This window comes from Pan troglodytes, chromosome 9 (assembly GCF_028858775.2).
Source record: "Pan troglodytes isolate AG18354 chromosome 9, NHGRI_mPanTro3-v2.0_pri, whole genome shotgun sequence".
Taxonomy (NCBI): Eukaryota; Metazoa; Chordata; class Mammalia; order Primates; family Hominidae; genus Pan; species Pan troglodytes.
The window spans coordinates 13,066,493-13,084,604 of record NC_072407.2 but is presented as its reverse complement, the minus strand read 5'-3'; the positions used below and the strand labels follow the sequence as shown (position 1 = coordinate 13,084,604).

General features: G+C 50.0%; 2 protein-coding genes across 2 annotated transcripts; both read left to right on the top strand.

Annotated features, from left to right (window-relative positions):
* Positions 1 to 847: 847 nt before the first annotated feature.
* ASCL3 (achaete-scute family bHLH transcription factor 3) lies at positions 848 to 1,541 on the top strand. The gene has a single exon (XM_063782767.1). It carries the CDS (start codon positions 908 to 910, stop codon positions 1,451 to 1,453), a length of 546 nt encoding a protein of 181 aa, XP_063638837.1. The 5' UTR covers positions 848 to 907; the 3' UTR covers positions 1,454 to 1,541.
* A 5,446-nt stretch (positions 1,542 to 6,987) lies between these two features.
* On the top strand, positions 6,988 to 18,110 carry C9H11orf16 (chromosome 9 C11orf16 homolog). Its single transcript, XM_016922356.4, is given in 5 exon segments — positions 6,988 to 7,222; positions 9,819 to 9,975; positions 12,182 to 12,416; positions 13,253 to 13,897; positions 17,821 to 18,110. Coding segments are annotated over 5 exon segments (1,404 nt in total). The 5' UTR covers positions 6,988 to 7,055; the 3' UTR covers positions 18,021 to 18,110.
* Positions 18,111 to 18,112: the final 2 nt, after the last annotated feature.

Sequence of the window (18,112 nt, the reverse complement as noted above, 5' to 3'; positions counted from 1 at the left end):
AGTTGGAGAGGCTGAGGCAGGCGGGTTGCTTGAGCTCAGGAATTTGAGACCAGCCTGGGCAACATGGCAAGACCCTGTCTCTACAAAAACATACAAAACTTAGCCAGGCGTGGTGATGGCCACCTATGGTCCCAGCTACTCAGGTGGCTGAGGCAGGAGGATTGATGAACCTGGGAGGCTAAGGCTCTAGTGAGCCATGATCACACCACTGCACTCCAGCCTGGGCGACAGAGCCAGACCCTGTCTCAAAGGAAAAAAAAAAAAAAAAAAAAGAATTCTAGTGGTGTGGTGTGGAAGACACATTCTCAGCAGACTAAGGTTGTATCTTTATAACCACAAGGATTGAAAAAGAACGGAAGGAGAATAACTTTCTCATAAGGCGATTCAATGTTATTTAGTGCTGTTTCTGTGTACCATCAAAAATCCTACTACACACAGAATATTATAACACCATCTCATTGTCCACATGAGCTCAGAAATTGGTCATCAAAGCAGAAAAGTCTTTAAAACATTGATCTCCGGCCGGGCGTGGTGGCTCACACCTGTAATCCCAGCACTTTGGGAGGCCGAGGCGGGCGGATCACGAGGTCAAGAGATCAAGACCATCCTGGCCAACATGGTGAAACCCCATCTCTACTAAAAATACAAAAATTAGCTGGGTGCAGTGGCAGACGCCTGTAATCCCAAGCTACTCAGGAGGCTGAGGCAGGAGAATTGCTTGAACCCAGGAGGCGGAAGTTGCAATGAGCCGAGATCACGCCACTGCACTCCAGCCTGGGTGACAGAACAAGACTCCATCTCGAAAAATAAAATAAAATAAAACATTGATCTCCAAGAAAGTAGATCATATCTGCTCTCTATCTGACCACATTGTTAAACTTGGTTATGTTTGCAGGTTAAAGAGGAAATGATGGACAACAGAGGCAACTCTAGTCTACCTGACAAACTTCCTATCTTCCCCGATTCTGCCCGCTTGCCACTGACCAGGTCTTTCTATCTGGAGCCCATGGTCACTTTCCACGTGCACCCAGAGGCCCCGGTGTCATCCCCTTACTCTGAGGAGCTGCCACTGCTGCCTTTTCCCAGCGACTCCCTTATCCTGGGAAATTACAGTGAACCCTGCCCCTTCTCTTTCCCGATGCCTTATCCAAATTACAGAGGGTGCGAGTACTCCTACGGGCCAGCCTTCATCCGGAAAAGGAATGAGCGGGAAAGGCAGCGGGTGAAATGTGTCAATGAAGGCTACGCCCAGCTCCGCCATCATCTGCCAGAGGAGTATTTGGAGAAGCGACTCAGCAAAGTGGAAACCCTCAGAGCTGCGATCAAGTACATTAACTACCTGCAGTCTCTTCTGTACCCTGATAAAGTTGAGACCAAGAATAACCCTGGAAAAGTTTCCTCCATGATAGCAACCACCAGCCACCATGCTGACCCTATGTTCAGAATTGTTTGAGTTGCTGTTTCCAAATAGAAATGAATAATATCACAAAATGGGGTCTCTTACGGCATCATTCAATAGTTTTTCCTAAATGTAATTTCCATGTGGGCAGGAAATAGCTCAAATGCTAACCTATGCTGGGTATTACTCGCTTGGGTTTCAATTGTACTAAACATGATCTCATGTAGGTTGAGGAGCTGCTCTGCTTCTTTCACGAACTCTAGGGGAGCAGGGGGCCCCAGAGTCTCTGCATGTCTCACCCTGCCCTTCTCACATGCTTGGCCAGAGGCTGAGCTGTGAGAAACTCTCACGGAAGCTTGTGAAGCGTGACTGCTAACTACCTGATGCCGGTCGTCACTTCGCTGAAGCGTCGTGCTGAGCAATCACAATGAACTTCTCTTCATTTGTCAACATTTGGAGATTTTTATTTATTGGGGATTGACAAGAAGTCACCACCATGGGAAAGTGTCTTGGGGCTAAAGCGAAAGTAGTTTACAAAACCTTGTTGTTATTTGAAATTATTTCAGATGCATCATTTTCCTGCATGCAGACTTCTTCAGGCAGCTTAGTATAGGGTCTAAGAAGGCAGAGCTGTGGCCGGGTGTGGTGGCTCATACCTGTAATCCCAGCACTTTGGGAGGCCGAGGCGGGCGGATCACAAAGTCAGGAGATTGAGGCCATCCTGGCTAATGCGGTCAACCCCGTCTGTACTAAAAATACAAAAAATTAGCCGGGCATGGTGGCGGGCTCCTGTAGTCCCAGCTGCTCAGGAGGCTGAGGCAGGAGAATGGCGTGAACCCAGGAGGCAGAGCTTGCAGTGAGCCGAGATCGCGCCACTGCACTCCAGCCTGGGTGACAGAGCGAGACTCCATCTCAAAAAAAAAAAAAAAAAAAAAAAAAAAAGAAAAGAAGATCGGGTGCAGTGGCTCACGCCTGTAATCCCAGCACTTTGGGAGGCCGAGACAGGCGGATCACGAGGTCAGGAGATCGAGACCATCCTGTCTAACACGGTGAAACCCCGTCTCTACTAAAAATACAAAAAATTAGCCAGCCTGGTGGAGGGCGCCTGTAGTCTCAGCTACTCGGGAAGCTGAGGCAGGAGAATGGCGTGAACCCGGGAGGCGGAGCTTGCAGTGAGCTGAGATCACGCCACTGCACTCCAGCCTGGGCGACAGAGCGAGACCAGACCTGTATCTGCAGTATAACTCTGCTACCTCTTCTCTATGTCTCGGTTCTTCTCCACAAAATGAGAATAACAACAACAGCAATTCCCATGTGTTTATGATGATGATTAACAGACCTTGACATGTAATAAGTATTCATAATGATTAAAAACTTTTTTTTTTTGAGATGGAGTCTCACTCTGTTGCCCAGGCTGGAGTGTAGTGATGCAATCTCAGCTCACTGCAACCTCCGCCTCCTGAGTTCCAGCAATTCTCTGCCTCAGCCTCCCGAGTAGCTGGGATTACAGGCACCCACCACCACACCCAGCTAATTTTTTTTGTATTTTTAGTACAGATGGGGTTTCACTATGTTGGCCAGGCTGGTCTTGAACTCCTGACCTCATGATCCACCCGCCTCGGCCTCCCAAAGTGGTGGGATTACAGGCATGAGACACCACTCCCAGCCAAAAACATTTTTTTTTAGAGATGGGGTCTTGCTATGTTGCCCAGGCTGGTCTCGAACTCCTAGCCTCAACCAATCCTCCCACCCCTGCCTTCTAAAATCTTGGGATTACAGGTGTGAGCCACTGTGGCTGGCCATCATTACTGATTATTATTATCATTATCTTGTTTTGTCCATAGCATCACCATTCTCTAGGTTCTCTAAGCTAGAAAACTTGGAGCTGCCAGGCCTTTCCTTCATACCTGGGAAGGACAGTCCCTGCCCCGTATCTTGGGGTCTGCCTTCAAAATGTGTCTATTTCTGCTTCCATGGCCAGCTTCAGCTCTTCCTTCTCCTTTAACTCCCAGGTCCCATCTGTCCCAAGGCCCAGTCAGTGACCTATCCCACACTGTCTATCACATTCCTCTCCACTGCTATGCCCCTATGATTCCCACACTGTCTATCACACTCCTCTCCACTGCTATGCCCCTATGATTCCCACACTGTCTATCACACTCCTCTCCACTGCTATGCCCCTATGATTCCCACACTGTCTATCACACTCCTCTCCACTGCTATGCCTCTATGATTCCCACACTGTCTATCACACTCCTCTCCACTGCTATGCCTCTATGATTCCCACACTGTCTATCACACTCCTCTCCACTGCTATGCCTCTATGATTCCCACACTGTCTATCACACTCCTCTCCACTGCTATGCCTCTATGAAGTCCTCTCCAACTTCCTATCCTAGCCGTTACATCTTCCTTTATTTTGTATAAATATTTCTCTTGTGGTTGCTATCCTGCTATCTTTAGACACTTTACACACCTGTCTCTGTCTTCTTCAGTAGACTGCAAGCTCCTTGAAGATAATTCATCCAGCCTTATTCATCTTCTATTCCTAGTACCCAGCAAAGAGCCTCAAATCAGGAAGGTGTCGGTGAATATCTGTTGTCACTGTTTTCTTATTCCAATCCCGTCACCTGTGTCTGGGTTATTGGTAGCAGTCTCCTGTCTGGTCTCTTGGGATGCGTTCTCAACAGGCTCCACCCTCACTCTCTCTGAAAGTATTTCATGTCACTTCATCGCTTAAGCTGCCTGATGACTTCCTTCTGAACGCCACCTTGTTTAAATTTATCAGCTTAGTTTTCAAAGCTCCCTACTGCAAAACAAAGCAGCAAACATAAGAAGCCGTGTTTTCTCATTTCTCCTTGCCAGCAACATTTCACAAAGCCCCTGACTCTTACCTCAGGCAGCTCTTTCGCTCTTCAGAAAGAAGCTTTGAAGACACGGCAGGACAGAGTACACGCCCCTCTCCCTCCTCCACCCCGTCGTCTCCTGCCTGAGTCACTACATTCCTTAAAAGATAAATGACCCGAGTTTTGGCCTTTTCCTATATGTAAGATAACATCTGATGGGATTAGCGATGATGCCTCTGTAATCTATAAGCAGAATTACTCTCACACCCAAACTCTGATGTGAGTCTGCTTTAATGTGACTCCTAAGCAAGTTCAATGTGATTTTGCACGTGCTGAACCCATTTCCCCCAAACAGAAAATCACAGTCTTGCAAATGTATCCTTCTCTCTTCTCTCTTACTTCCTACCTAAACTGGAATATTCTCCTTTTCCCCTCCTCCACTGGAATCCCACTGTCTCATTCAAGAATCATTCTTTCACTGCCAGAGACTTCGTGGGTATTTTTTAATTTCTTTTTTATTTTTTGAGACAGAGTCTGTCTCTGTCACCCAGGCTGGAGTGCAGTGGCACGACCTCAGCTCACTGTAACCTCTGACTCCCTGGTTCAAGCGATTCTCCTGCCTCAGCCTCCCGAGTAGTTGGGATTACAGGCGTGTGCCACCATGCCCAGCTAATTTTTTGTATTTTTAGTTGAGACGGGGTTTCACTGTGTTAGCCAGGATGGTCTCGATCTCGTGATCCACCTGCCTTGGCCTCCCAAGTGCTGGGATTACAGGCATGAGCCACCGCGCCTGGCCATGGGTCTTTCTTAGACTCTTTGTGTGCCAAATAACTCCACCTTGGTATACGGTCCTGGGCAGCAGTCATTCTCCTGACTATGAAGTGATGCTTCGGGAGGGCAGTCATCAGTTAAGAGGCTTTTGGTTGCAAGTAAGAAACAGCCCAATCCAGAGTGGCATAATCAATAAGGGGAATTATTGGCTCACACAGCTGAGGCCTAGAGTAGCAGCACTGCCTGCAGGCAGGACTCAGTACTGTCACCGAGAACCTATTTTCAGCTGGGCGTGGGGGTGCATGGCTGTAGTCCGAGCTCCTTGGAAGACTGAGGCAAAAGCATCCCTTGAGCCCAGGAGTTTGAGGCCAGCCTGGGCAACCCTGTCTCAAAACAAACAAACAAACAAACAAACCCTCTATTTCCTGAGGTCTATCCTCTCTTTCTCTGGGAATAGCTTCAGTGTTCCCAAAAGGCTGTCAGAGGCTCTCAGAACTATCAGCTTTCTTATTCAGGCATAGGAAGAAAGAGAAAGCCTATATCCCAGGATTCCCAACCAAAGTCTCCAGATTCCTGCTGATTGGAGAGGTTCAGGAACACGCCACTGCCTGACCAACCCCTGGGGCCGGACGGGGATGCAAGGGGTGACTGACACCCACTCTACCCCTGGAGGTGGGTACCCCGGACTCCCTATTCACGTGGATCTGCTAACTGAAACAGGACCTGGTAGAAGCGGGGTATGAATGTGGGGGAGACACCTCCAAACGTGCCTGCATAACAGGCACATAACCAGTGCACAGTGACTGGCAGAGGCCTCCAAATACGAGCCCCTCCCACAAGCAGAATCTGGACTTCTGTTCCTTTGTTGCCAGTGTCCACACCTCTCACTCCAAATGGTCACAACACCTCTGCTCCTCAACAGAGTCCTGCCTGTTATAGACAAACAGGCCCACACCTTTGGTTATTTTGGTTTAGACTAGGGACAAATTCTATCCTAGAGTCCCCAGGCCGCCAGTGGCTCCCCCATTCCTGCCTCTAGTGTGTACAGGGAGGAGGCCCTCAGTTTCTGCGGAGGTGGCTCCTCCCTCACAGGAATCTCCTGGGATCCATGAGGGCTTCCCACCACCACTGACTCTTCCAGCAGTGGAGCAGCCTGAGCTTCGGAGAACTGAGGCTACACTGGCCTTTTTCCCTTCTTCCTCCTCCTCTTCTCTCCAAAAGGAAACCTGGAGAACACCCCCTCCCCCATCACTTCCTGCCCCACCCCTACCTCCCAAGGCCTCCTGTCCCCCTCTCCGCATGCTCGGTGCACTCACTGGCCACAGACGACAGCGTCCCCAGGCTGCACCCATGGTAACCGGCGTGGCAACCAGGAGTCGGTTGGGCTGAGGCCCTGAGCCCCGACTGTCAGAAGGAGCCTGAGGCTGAGGTGGAGGCTGGGAGTTTGGGGCTGTAAGTCCTTGTGGGGTCAGACCTGTGGACTTGGGCAGGGGCAGACCCTCACGGGGCTCTGGTGGGCTGCAGCAGTGCGGCTTGATCTTGGGCCCTGGTGGCAGCTGTCTCCTCTGAACAGGGCTGGAAAGGGGATGGACGGTCCTGAGATCTCAGCTTGCCTGGGGCCAGAACTAGCCTTGTAGGTGGCCGGGGAGGAGGAAGGAGGAAAAATACTAAGTTGAGCTGCTGAATACGCCAGGTGCTTTCCATGTATTCTATCCTGAGTGTAACTGGAGAGCAGAGGTTAAGTGAGCACACAGCCAGCCCGCTGTAGGGGAGGATTTAAAGCTGGGCTGCTCTAAAGTCACAGCACTTGCTCTTCCAATCCCTTCCCTGTTTCCTGAGTGGAGGTTCCCAAGGCAGGTGACTCAAAGAGGAAACTGTGAGAGTTTGTGGGAGCAGGTGGGGCCGTGCATGGACTCAACTGTCCCCAGAGGCAGCTAACTGCAGAGTTGAGCCCTGCCTCGCCCAGGTGGCCACCGCTTGCTTCAAGCTGCAGCTCAGGTAATGGTGGTGCCTATTCTCAGGTGGATCCTCTGAAGGCCATGGAATCCTCCACGGGGCCCAGGATGCCTTTGCTCAAATACTGCAGCGTGGCCACAAGCCTGAAGGCCCCTGGCTGGGACGGTGCTGCTCCACCCTGGAACCTCTCCTTCACCTACCCCTTTGCCCTCCAAGCACCCTGGCTCACCGGGCACAAGCCCCTTGCAAGGTACCTGTCTCTGCCCCTCTGGGGGAAGTGGGTGCCCTTTTCTTTTTCTTTTGTTCTTGGCTGTTGGTGGTAGACCTTGGTGGACAGACTTGCTTCCTGAGAAGGTGGAAAGGGGTCTTCATTGTTTGGCCTATGATTGGCGTATCTGTGTGGGGTCTGTCACTCCAGCCTACACTGTGCTCCCAGAGTCCTCCAGGGTTGATCTGGCTTTAGCAGAGTTGCAGATGCTGCAGTTGGCATGAGTGAGAGAAGGCAGTTAGGGATAGCCAGTTACCAAGTTTATAGCTCATTTTACCATCAACGCTGAGACTTGGCTGGGCGCAGTGGCTCACGCCTGTATACAATCCCAGCACTTTAGAAGGCCGAGGCAAGCGGATCACTTGAGGTCAGGAGTTCGAGTCCAGTCTGACCAACATGGCAAAACCCCATCTACTAAAAACACAAAAAAAATTGGCTGGGCATGGTGGCTCATGCCTGTAATCCCAGCACTTTGGGAGGCCAAGGCGGGTGGTTCACCCGAGGTCAGGAGTTCGAGACCAGCGTGGCCAAGATGGTGAAACCCCGTCTCTACTAAAATTATAAAAATTAGCCAGGCATGGTGGCGGGTGACTGTAATCCCAGCTACTCAGGAGGATGAGGCAGAGAATTGCTTGAACTCGGAAGGTGGAAAGGTTGCAGTGAGCCGAGATCGCACCATTGCACTCCAGCCTGGATGACAGAGTGAGACTCTGTCTCAAAGAAAAAACAATAATTAGCTGGGTGTGGTGGCGCATGCCTGTATTCCCAGCTACTCAGGAGGCTGAGGCAGGAAAATTGCTTGAACTCGGGAGGCAGAGGTTGCAGTGAGCCGAGACAGCACCACTGCGCTCGAGCCTAGGGAACAGAGCTAGACTCTGTCTCAAAAACAAAACAAAACCAAAAAAAAAAAAATGAGACTTGCTCAGCCACCATATGAGAAATCAGCTAATGTGGGGTCTCCAGGTCCCTCTTCAGGTTCCCTCGGTACCCCTCCTTTGTCCAGGATTTTCCTGAATAGGATCCTCAGTCTGCTTTCTAAAGTGTGAATACAAGAGGCCAAAGGCACCACAGCCCTATATACACATGTGGAGCGTGTCATCTCCAGGGACTCGCATTCCTGCTGCCTGATCCATTCTGCCCACATTAGGGACATGCCAGCTTGAGTGATCCTTAATGGCTCCCTTTCGTGATCCACCCGGTGGACCATCCTGTTCAAGGCTAGAGTTAAGCATGGGACTTTAGATGCCAACAAGCACAGGAAGGAGGCTGAGGGGGGCTGAGGGCAGCTCAGCATGGGTCTGCAGGAGCTCCTCAGCACGAACGGCCTGGGTGCAGTGACGGCATGTTGATGGCAGCAGGGGGCAGACAGGCCCCCTTTGCATTCAGCCTTGCCCACAAAGTAAAATGGCTTCTTCAAAAACCCAAACCCTGACTCAACAACTCCCCTAGGCCAACTGGCCCTGACCACAACATTTTCTGGAACTAGCATCTCCTTTTTCTGTCCCACAGCCCCTTAGCTCCTCTGGGTTGTCCCTGCCCAAACACTTCCTCATCCCTCTGACCCCACAGCATCAAGTGGCATTACAATTTCACACCCTCGGCATTACTATCCAAGCTTCCACGCCTCATCCTGGAATCCCACACGCCACCTTAGGATTGACCTACCTGGCACTTTTTTTTTTTTTTTTTGAGACAGAGTCTCACTCTGTCACCAGGCTGGAGTACAGTGGCGCAATTTCGGCTCACTGCAACCTCCGCCTCCTGGGTTCAAGCGATTCTTCTGCCTCAGCCTCCTGAGTAGCTGAGACTACAGGCACCCACCACCACGCCCACCTAATTTTTGTATTTTTAGTAGAGGTGGGGTTTCACCGTGTTGTCCAGATAGTCTCAATCTCTTGACCCCGTGATCCGCCCATCTCGGCCTCCCAAAGTGCTGGGATTACAGGCGTGAGCCACTGCTCCCGGCCCCTGGCACTCTTTTCTTTTTTTTTTTGATGGGGGTCTCACCTTGTCATCCAGGCTGGAGTGCAGTAGTGTCATTTCAGCCCACTGCAACCTCTACCTCCTAGGTTCAAGCAATCCTCCTACCTCAGCCTCCCAAGTAGCTGGGACCACAGGCTCACACCACCACACCCAGCTAATTTTTTGTATTTTTGGTAGAGATGGGATTTCACCATGTTGCCCAGGCTGGTCTTGAATTTCTGAGCTCAAGTGATCCATCCACATCGGCCTCCCAAAGTGCTGGGATTACAGGCTTGAGCCACACTTTTCCAGTCTGTTGTCTAGTGTAGGAACAAGCATCAATTAACTTGAATGTATCAAGGTGAATTACATTTTGGTTGCCTTGAACCAACTCCCAATCCACCAAGGATGGTTCCCTTCATTGTCCTCTCCTTCTGCCCCTCCCGGAGGTTTACCTTATCCTTCCGGAAGTCATAGATTGCCACTTTCCATATGGATTTCTGTTCCGCATGCCTCATGTGCTGTGGTGTACCTCAGATGTACCTGCGAAACGTGTTTCTTGATGTGTTTAGGGCTTGTTGCTCTCTATCCACTAATTCCATTTGCTTTTTTCCAGGCACGCCTCTTCTTGCCCGTGTCTCCACGTTGCCGACCCAGCATGGCAGGGGCCTGGCTGGCTGGGAAGAGCTGGAGATGCTGCCAACACATGGGTCCTAGCAAGAAGGGAAGCAGATGGTTTTTACTACCGGGCCCAAATAAAGGCCGCTCCCGAGGCAAGTCCCTGACCCCCAGTATCTCCCTGGCGTGCTCCTCTGGGTGGCCCTGTCATACCTGACATGCCTTAGCTGTGTGCATCTAGCAGGCTGGTTTCTTGCATAAGCACAGCTCTCCCATGGCCATGTTGTAGAAGTGAACATGTAATACCATTGAGTGTATTAGTTTGCTAGGGCTCCCTAACAAAGTGCAACAAACGGAGTGGCTTAAACCACAGAAATGTGTCATCTCCCATTTCTGGAGGCTGGAAGTCCAGGGGTTGGCAAGGTTGGTTCCTTCTGAGAGCTATGAAGAAGAATCATTCCCATGCCCTGCTTCTGGCTTCTCACGGCTTGCTGGCAGGCTTTGGTGTTCCTCAGCTTATAGAGGCATCGCCTTGATCTCTGCCTTTACCTTTATGGGGCTTTCTCCCTGAGTGTGTGTCTGCCCACGTTTCCCCCTTTATAAGGACATCAATCACACTGGATTAGGGACCTGCCATATTCAGTCCTCATCTTAATTACATTTGCAATGCCCCTATCCACAAATAAGGTCACATTCTGGGGGCTAGGACTTCAACATATGAATTTGGCAGGGGGCAAGGCATGTTGGCTCATGCCTGTAATCCCAGCACTTTGAGAGGTGGTGGTGGGAGGATTGCTTGAGGCCAGGAGTTCAAGACCAGCCTGGGCAACGTAGTGAGACCCTGTCTCTACAAAAAATTTAAAAATGATCCAGGCATGGTGGCACATGGCTGTAGTTGCAGCTACTTGGGAGGCTCAGGCAGGAAGATCACTTGAGCCCCAAACTGATGGCATCATTGCACTCCAGCCTGTGGGAGGAGGGTGGAGGTGGGTAACGGGACACAATTCAATGCATAACAGAGAAGAAAATGTACTTTGAAAGTACTTTGTTGCGGAAAATTCAGTGTGTTGAATGAACACTAGCCTAAGGGAAAGGTGGAATGAGATATGTTTGCTCACATGCACGGGTGTGTGCTGGTACACAGAGAAGCACACTCTCGCCATGCTGGGGGCCAGGCCTGGCCTGTACTTCAGTGGCTACTCACTTCTTTTTTTTTTCTATTTTTCAGAGTCAGACTTACTTTGTGAATGTAGATTCATGAAGGGAAGACTAGTGTAAATTCTTTAAAAATATGAATTTCAGAATTTCCAATCAAAAGTCAGTTTTCGGCCAGGTGCGGTTGCTCACACCTGTAATAACAGCACTTTGGGAAATCAAGAAGGGTGGGTTACCTGAGATCAGAAGTTCGAGACCAGCCTGGCCAACGTGGTGACACCCTGTCTCTACTAAATATACAAAAATTAGCTGAGCAAGGTGGTGGGCTCCTGTAGTCCCAGCTGCTCGGGAACCTGAGACAGGAGAATCGCTTGAACCCAGGAGGCAGAGGTTGCAGTGAACCAAGATCACGCCATTGCACTCTAGCCTCGGTGACGAGCGAAACTCCGTCTGGAAAAAAACAAAAAAAAGTCAAATTTCAAGTAACTAATATGTGAATTAAAATGAAATTCTAGCAAAGCTTTGCTCAAATATAGGTTCTGTCCAGTGATTTGGTAAAAATAATTTATAACCAGAGTTTATTTCTCTTCTAAATCACAGAGTACTTGAAACAGCTTGTACTTTTAAGTAGCTGCAGCACTGTTCTCTCACTTTTGCTATTCATTTGCTTAGCTAACCCTTTCCTCGTTGACTGCAAGGGCAGTGCTGAGGGCGGCTCTGTGGCCACAATCGCTCCTTGCCTACATGAGCCTCATAGGTGAACAACCATCCTGTTGGTCTTGGACACATCCCTGGTTGGTCTTGGACACAGGAGCGACGCTTCTTGGGGGTGCTGGGAGGAGGAGACTGCATTGAGAAAAGGTCCAGGGAGGACCCAGGTTACTCCTGGCAATTGCAGGTCAAAAATTTGGTAGGAGGAAAGAAAACCAGGCAAAGGAAGGGAATGGAAAGGCAGAGGCAGGAAGTGATCCACAAGAGTTGCCCGAGGCAGGAAGAGATTCAGGGAAGCACAACCGCGCCACACAGCCTGTCTGTCTTGGCTTTGACTGGCTTGGAGCAGCATCTGCCCTGTCCCTTCTTTAGGTGCCTGTCACTGTTTGGAAGGCAGCCCCTGGGCCTGATTTGGGGGGCATCGTAGGGAACCTGGGTGCTCCCTATTGTACTTTGTAATGCCAGGTCTTATTCTGAGTGTTTTCTTTCCCACAGCTGGAGAGACAGGGGGTCCTGCTTGTGGAATTCGAGGCTCCTCTTGTCGCAGGCCCAAAGCTGCCAGCCCAGCAGCAGACAGTGGTCTTAGAAGAGGATGTCAGTCCTCTCTCACCATCTGTAGGATACTCACTGAGACCAGGGGATAAGGTGCTGGCACTCTGGGAGCCAGGCCAACAGCAGTATGGCCCTGGCACTGTTCTTTTGGGCTTGGAGATGAGAGATCCCCAGAGAGGTAAGATAAGCTGCTCTGACCCATCAGTCCCCAGAAGGAGCCAGGCTGTAATCAGGCCAGAGGAGAGAGCCAAGCCTGCGTCTACAGCTTAGGGGTTTCTAAGGCATTAAGAAGAGAATTTTTCCCCCTTGCTTGCTGCTTAATCTTGAGGGCAGCAACAGATGCCTCAAGATGCACAGTGTATCTTTCAGATTATTAAAAAAAAAATTGTAATCAGGGTAAATGGCCTAAAACTCTCATATCTATGTTGGTTAGCTAAACCATGGTTTAGCTACTCACGACCCAGCCCTCACCAGGTCCTCCAGGGACCAGACAGTCCTCTTCTGCAGGGTCAGTCAGCACCACTGTAATTCAGAGAATGATAGAATGAGGCTTCTACTGAGAATGCATTTTGGTTTTGACAAGAAAAGTGAGCCCCTGCAGGCCACTGTAGTCCAGGAGGCAGGGAGGCTCAGGCAAGTCCTTGGGAAGTGGAGGTAACTATGGTGCAGGTGAAGGATGTTCCTGGCAGGCTCTCCACGGAGAGGTGCATGTGAGGAGCCAGGCAGCCAGAGCAGCGGGGCCAGGCTGAAGCTCTGCCTTTGCCTGTGTGGGTAGGAGAGGCTTTATCCCATGATTAGGACGTGGAAGCTACTTCGGAGGCTGAGGCAGGAGGATGGCTTGAGCCTGGGAGGTTGAGGCTGCAGTGAGCTATCACTGTGCCACTGCACTCCAGCCTGAGCCAGACCCTGTCTCAAAAAAAAAAAAAAAAAAAAAAAAAAAAAAAAAAAAAAGAAAAAGAAAAAAAGGAGATAATTGGTAATTATAACAAAATGTTGCTGTTTTTTGTTATGTAGCATCAAAGGAAAAATAAATCACTGTTCATTTCTGGAATGGCAAAGCTGCTAAAGTGCCCCTAGGTGGGGTCCAGTCGGTGTCCCTGGCCATCTGGAAGAAGGCTGTGGAGAGGCTGCACAAGTCTTTCACCAGGGAGCACCCCAGGCCCCTTCACTGGGCCCCTTGCTGCTCTCTGCTAGGGCCAATCACTGGGCGCATCACTAATGAGCTTCCTCCAGATGCTCCATTCCGGTGCCCTCTCTGCCACCATCATGCCTGCTGCCAGCTACTGTGCCAGGGCTGCCTCTGTGGCTGCCCGCCATGTGGCACGACTTGGTGGCCTCTAACCAGGACCTCAGAAGTCATGGCCAGAGAACTTCCAGAGTTGGAGCCCACAGCACAGCTTTTGCCCCTGGAAAGTCCTAAAGAGGAGAAAGTAGCAATGCACGCTCCCCTGGCTGTTTCTTCCTCCTCATCCTCCTCCTGTGAACAAGACGGTGTGGAGAATGATCTGGAGATGGGCCCTCCCCAGAGACTGATGGTGAACAGTGCAGTCAACACAGATCCCATCCTTCTTGAGACGCCTCTGAGGCAGAGTGGCCTCTGCCAGCCTGAGTGGAGGTATTGGAAGAGAAATGGGCCTGAGCCATGCCCTGGGAAGCCAGGTATACCAGGGGAGTGGGCTTGCCTTCTAAGGCAGGGGCTGGGGCCCCGGCTCCCTTCCCTCCCACATGTCCCTTAGGAATTTGATGCACGTGTCCACTCTGTTGGGACTGCAGTAATCCTTGGGAGTCTGGTCATGCTGAAGAGGAGGCTGTGGCAAGAGGGAAATAGCAGGTTTCCATTTCAGCTATGAGGTCCAAAGGAGCAGAAGCATGAACTGATCTTTGTGCTAAGGTTGCATCCCTATTTAATACCTGCCTTTTTCTTTCTTCACTAGTCTCTACTGATAGAGCACTGCCATTGTCTGTTTTTAGTCCCCTCCTTTTTTCTTGGAGGCCTTGGTTTTTCTCTAGATGAACAGTCCAAATGCCTCCAGGTGTTGATCAGAGTTGATGCACTGAAGCATAGAAACTGGTCTTAAGCATTGGTCGTGAGGCCCCACTCTCCTGCTGATTCCCTCAGTAAGTGAGCAGGGAGGACCCGGGCACTGCGATGTGCTTCTTATCCCTCATGGCCAACAGGTAAGCCGTGTCCTGTTGCTGCTGGCAGTCTGCAGCCAGCCCCACACTGCATCGCCTCCAGCTGAGAACTGTGTGGCGGGCCCTGCTAGGTTCGGGGAGCCCATCCTATCTGAATTCCCAATGGAGTCTGGAAAGAGCAGAAGCCTGTCAGCTGTATGAAGGAGGTGGCCTGGAAAAGTCTGGCCCTTGACAAGATTCTGGGAGTCCTGGGGTCACTGAACGTATCTGGGGCAGGGAGGCTGTGAGGTGAAGGAACACCACTGCTAAGGGCTTAGATCTCTAGGCACTGCCCACACTGGGACCCACTGGGGGTCCCTGGTTGAAACCATAGCCCTATTTCTAGGACAGCCACTGAACCAGAAGGACTGCTCAGCCCATGAGGGTTTTTGTTGTTTTGAGACAGAGTCTCACTCTGTTGCCCAGGCTGGAATGCAGTGGCATGATTTTGGCTCACTGTAACCTCTGCCTCCCAGGTTCGAGTGATTCTCATGCCTCAGCCTCTCCAGTAGCTGGGATTATAGGTGCATGCCACCATGCCTGGCTAACTTTTTGTATTTTTAGTGGAGATGGGGTTTCGCCATGTTGGCCAGGCAGGTCTCGAACCCCTGGCCTAAGTGATTTGCCTGCCTCGGCCTCCCAAAGTGCTGGGATTACAGGCGTGAACCACCAAGCTGGCACCAATGAAGATTTCAATCTTGCCCCAAGGGTAAGGATTTTATTAGTGTTCAGTTCCAGAAAGTTGAGAAATTGTTTGTAATGAGAAGCTTTCCTGGTGACTCCTCTGAACCCCTGGGCTTTGGGAGGGGTGGGGAGGAGTGTGTCTGCTGCACTTGGATTTATATGAGGATTTTCCCCCTATCTCTCATAGGCCCAGCTGTGCTCTTCCTCCACTCTCCAGGAGGAAACTTTGTATTGAAAACATAAAATGGGGAGGTGGGTCCCGGGCTTCTGTGAGATGGGTTACTCCAATCTTGCAATGGCAAGCCTTGGCAGCAGCCACTCAGAAATGGCGATTTCGCTGGGCACAGTGGCTCACCCAGCACTTTGGGAGGCCGGGGGGTGGGGGTGGGGGGCGGATCACTTGAGGTCAGGGGTTTGAGACCAGCCTGACCAACAAAGTGAAACCCCGTCTCTACTAAAAATACAAAAATTAGCCAGGCATTGTGATGCACGTCTGTAATCCCAGCTAGCTGGGAGGCTGAGGTATGAGAATCGGTTGAAGCTGGGAGGCAGAGTAAGCCACTACACTCCAGCCTGGGCGACACAGCGAGACTCTGTCTGCAAAAATAAAAAAAAAGAAAAGAAAGAAATGCCGGTTTCTTTCTCCATTCGAAAGAAATGAAGTTATGGAGAATTTAGCATGAAAACTCTAGAGTTTGGCACCATTTTCTTTATATTATCACTTGTAGAGAGGGCATAAAGAAGATGGCACCGAACTCTAGAGTTTTCATGCTAAATTCTCCATAGCTCCCAATGCCTCTTGCTCCAGCACAGCTTGGAGAAAGAAGAGCTGTACCTACCCAACAGAGAGGGGTCTGTGGGGAGCAACTGAGACAGTGCCAAGCCCAGCATAGGGGAGAGGGACAACCAGAGGGGCCATGGAGGCCAGACATACCCTAGATACCACGTCTGTGTTCCCATTGCTGTGACTTGCTCCATAGCAAACTCTAGAAGGGTTCCAAACCTGATTAAGTCCAAACAAATTTCCCCTGGCCCTAAGTTTACACAGCTCTTACTGCTACTGCCCAAAGCCACTTACACCTACAGTCTCTCTCCATCACATTTAAAGAGATCCACTCCAAAGTTATTTTCTCCCCTGAAATAAATTCTAATAATTGACTATAAAGAAGATAACTATAGTATCTTCAGGTACTTGGCCTGGCTTTCCTGTTAAATACTGGATCTTGTGTTATGCTCTAGGGAAAGTTCCTGGGGCTGACCCATGAGCATCATCAGTATGTTCCCAAATATATGGAGAGCATGCCCAAGAGGGGGTGTGGAGACATGGCCATCCCCCACCCTCAGCACACATGTGGGACTACCTGCTCACTAGTGAAGAGAAGCACAGAAAACCAGGGTCAGGGCTGAAACAAGGCAAACACCAGAGCTTTGCTTTTCTCCCCTCCAGGTTTTGTATCTTTTAAAGGAAACGTGCTGTTTTGCTTCTCCTAAACATGCTTGATGTTTAATCAGTTCTTGCTATCAGGACTTGATATCCGTTCTGTCGAGTGCTGATGCTTGACACTCAATTTTGAGCTTTGCCTCTCACAAAAGCTCTTGCATAGGTTTCTCTGTCCTCCACACTTTCCCTTACTTTCAGTTACAGGCAGTGAGAGGTTACAATTAGATCCTAATAGTCCTAGGGAGGCCAGATTGTGAGCTGCTGGCAGGGAGGTACTTTCTGCCTCCTTTGACTGAAACAGGATTCAATCTGTAGTTTTAAAAGAAACGTAAAAAGCATTCCTTCCCTTTTAGATGGGTCTATTCCTCAGGAAGTCACATCTCCCATTATTTTTGTTTTGCCCCAATATTTTTTTTTATTTTTAGAGACAGGGTCTCACTATGTCACCCAGGCTGGTGGGCAGTGGCACGATCATAGCTCACTGCAGCCTCAAACTCCCGGGCTCAAGCAATCCTCCCACCTCAGCCTCCCAAATAGTCGGGACTACAGGTGTGCACCAATGCACCCAGTTCAATTTCTTAATATTTGTTTTCTATCAGCTTGTAATCTCTTCTTTGTGGTCTGTGTTATCAGTGATCAGTGAAGGTGTCGAAGCTCCTTTAACTGGTGGCAGTCAGTTACCTTTGCTTGCCCTACTGGCAGTTTAGAAGACACATCCAATAACTTCTTCACAACTCCAAATCTTGGGTATCAGGTAATGTTTCCCAAAAGCATAAGGTCCAGAAATGATAACAATTTTTTTCTCTAAAAATAGAAAACATTACATGGACACATTGCGTGATGGCAAAAGAAAACAGGCCAGGTGTAGTGGCTTATACCTGTAACTGCAACACTTTGGGAGGCTGAGGCTGGAGGATCTCTTGAGCCCAGGAGTTCAAGACCAGCCTGGGCAACATAGTGAGACCCTGTTTCTACAAAAAACTAAACAATTAGCTGAGCATGGTGGTGTGCGCCTGTGGTCCCAGCTACTGGGGGCTGTAGTGAAGAGCGGGTGGCAGGTGGGAGGATGACTTGAGCCCGGGTGGCTGAGGCTGCAGTGAGCTATGATCATGCCACTGCATTCCAGCCTGGGTGATACAGCAAGACCCTGTCTCAAATACATAATAAATGAAAAGAAGACAATGCTTGAGCTTACAGGTACTTCAGTGATCCTTGTTTTAGTTCTACTTATCCCATCAAAATGGTGGCATATTCAACCTAAGTAATTGACTTTTGGGTTTAGGAACAAGATATTCCAACATCTGGAAAGAAGAAAAGGATCACAAAGAGCAGAGAGCACAAACTGTAGTAGTGGGGACTACCAAGGAGCTGGTCTCGAAAGCAACCCACACGAAGCCACCGCGGACCCCGCCAGGGGAAGCTGAACACAGAAAGCGCAGTCAGAGCCTTGCAATATGTCAGTGGAACAAGAATTCCCGTTAGACTAAGAGCCCTGAGGATCTAGGTCAAGCAGAATGGCTGGAAAGGGGCTTCCTAAGGACTCCTCACATGGGTCTTAGACCTTTTGGGTCACA

Bases quoted from the DNA above. Each gene is read 5' to 3' on its own strand.
- ASCL3 (XM_063782767.1), top strand. From the start codon at position 908: ATGATGGACAACAGAGGCAACTCTAGTCTACCTGACAAACTTCCTATC.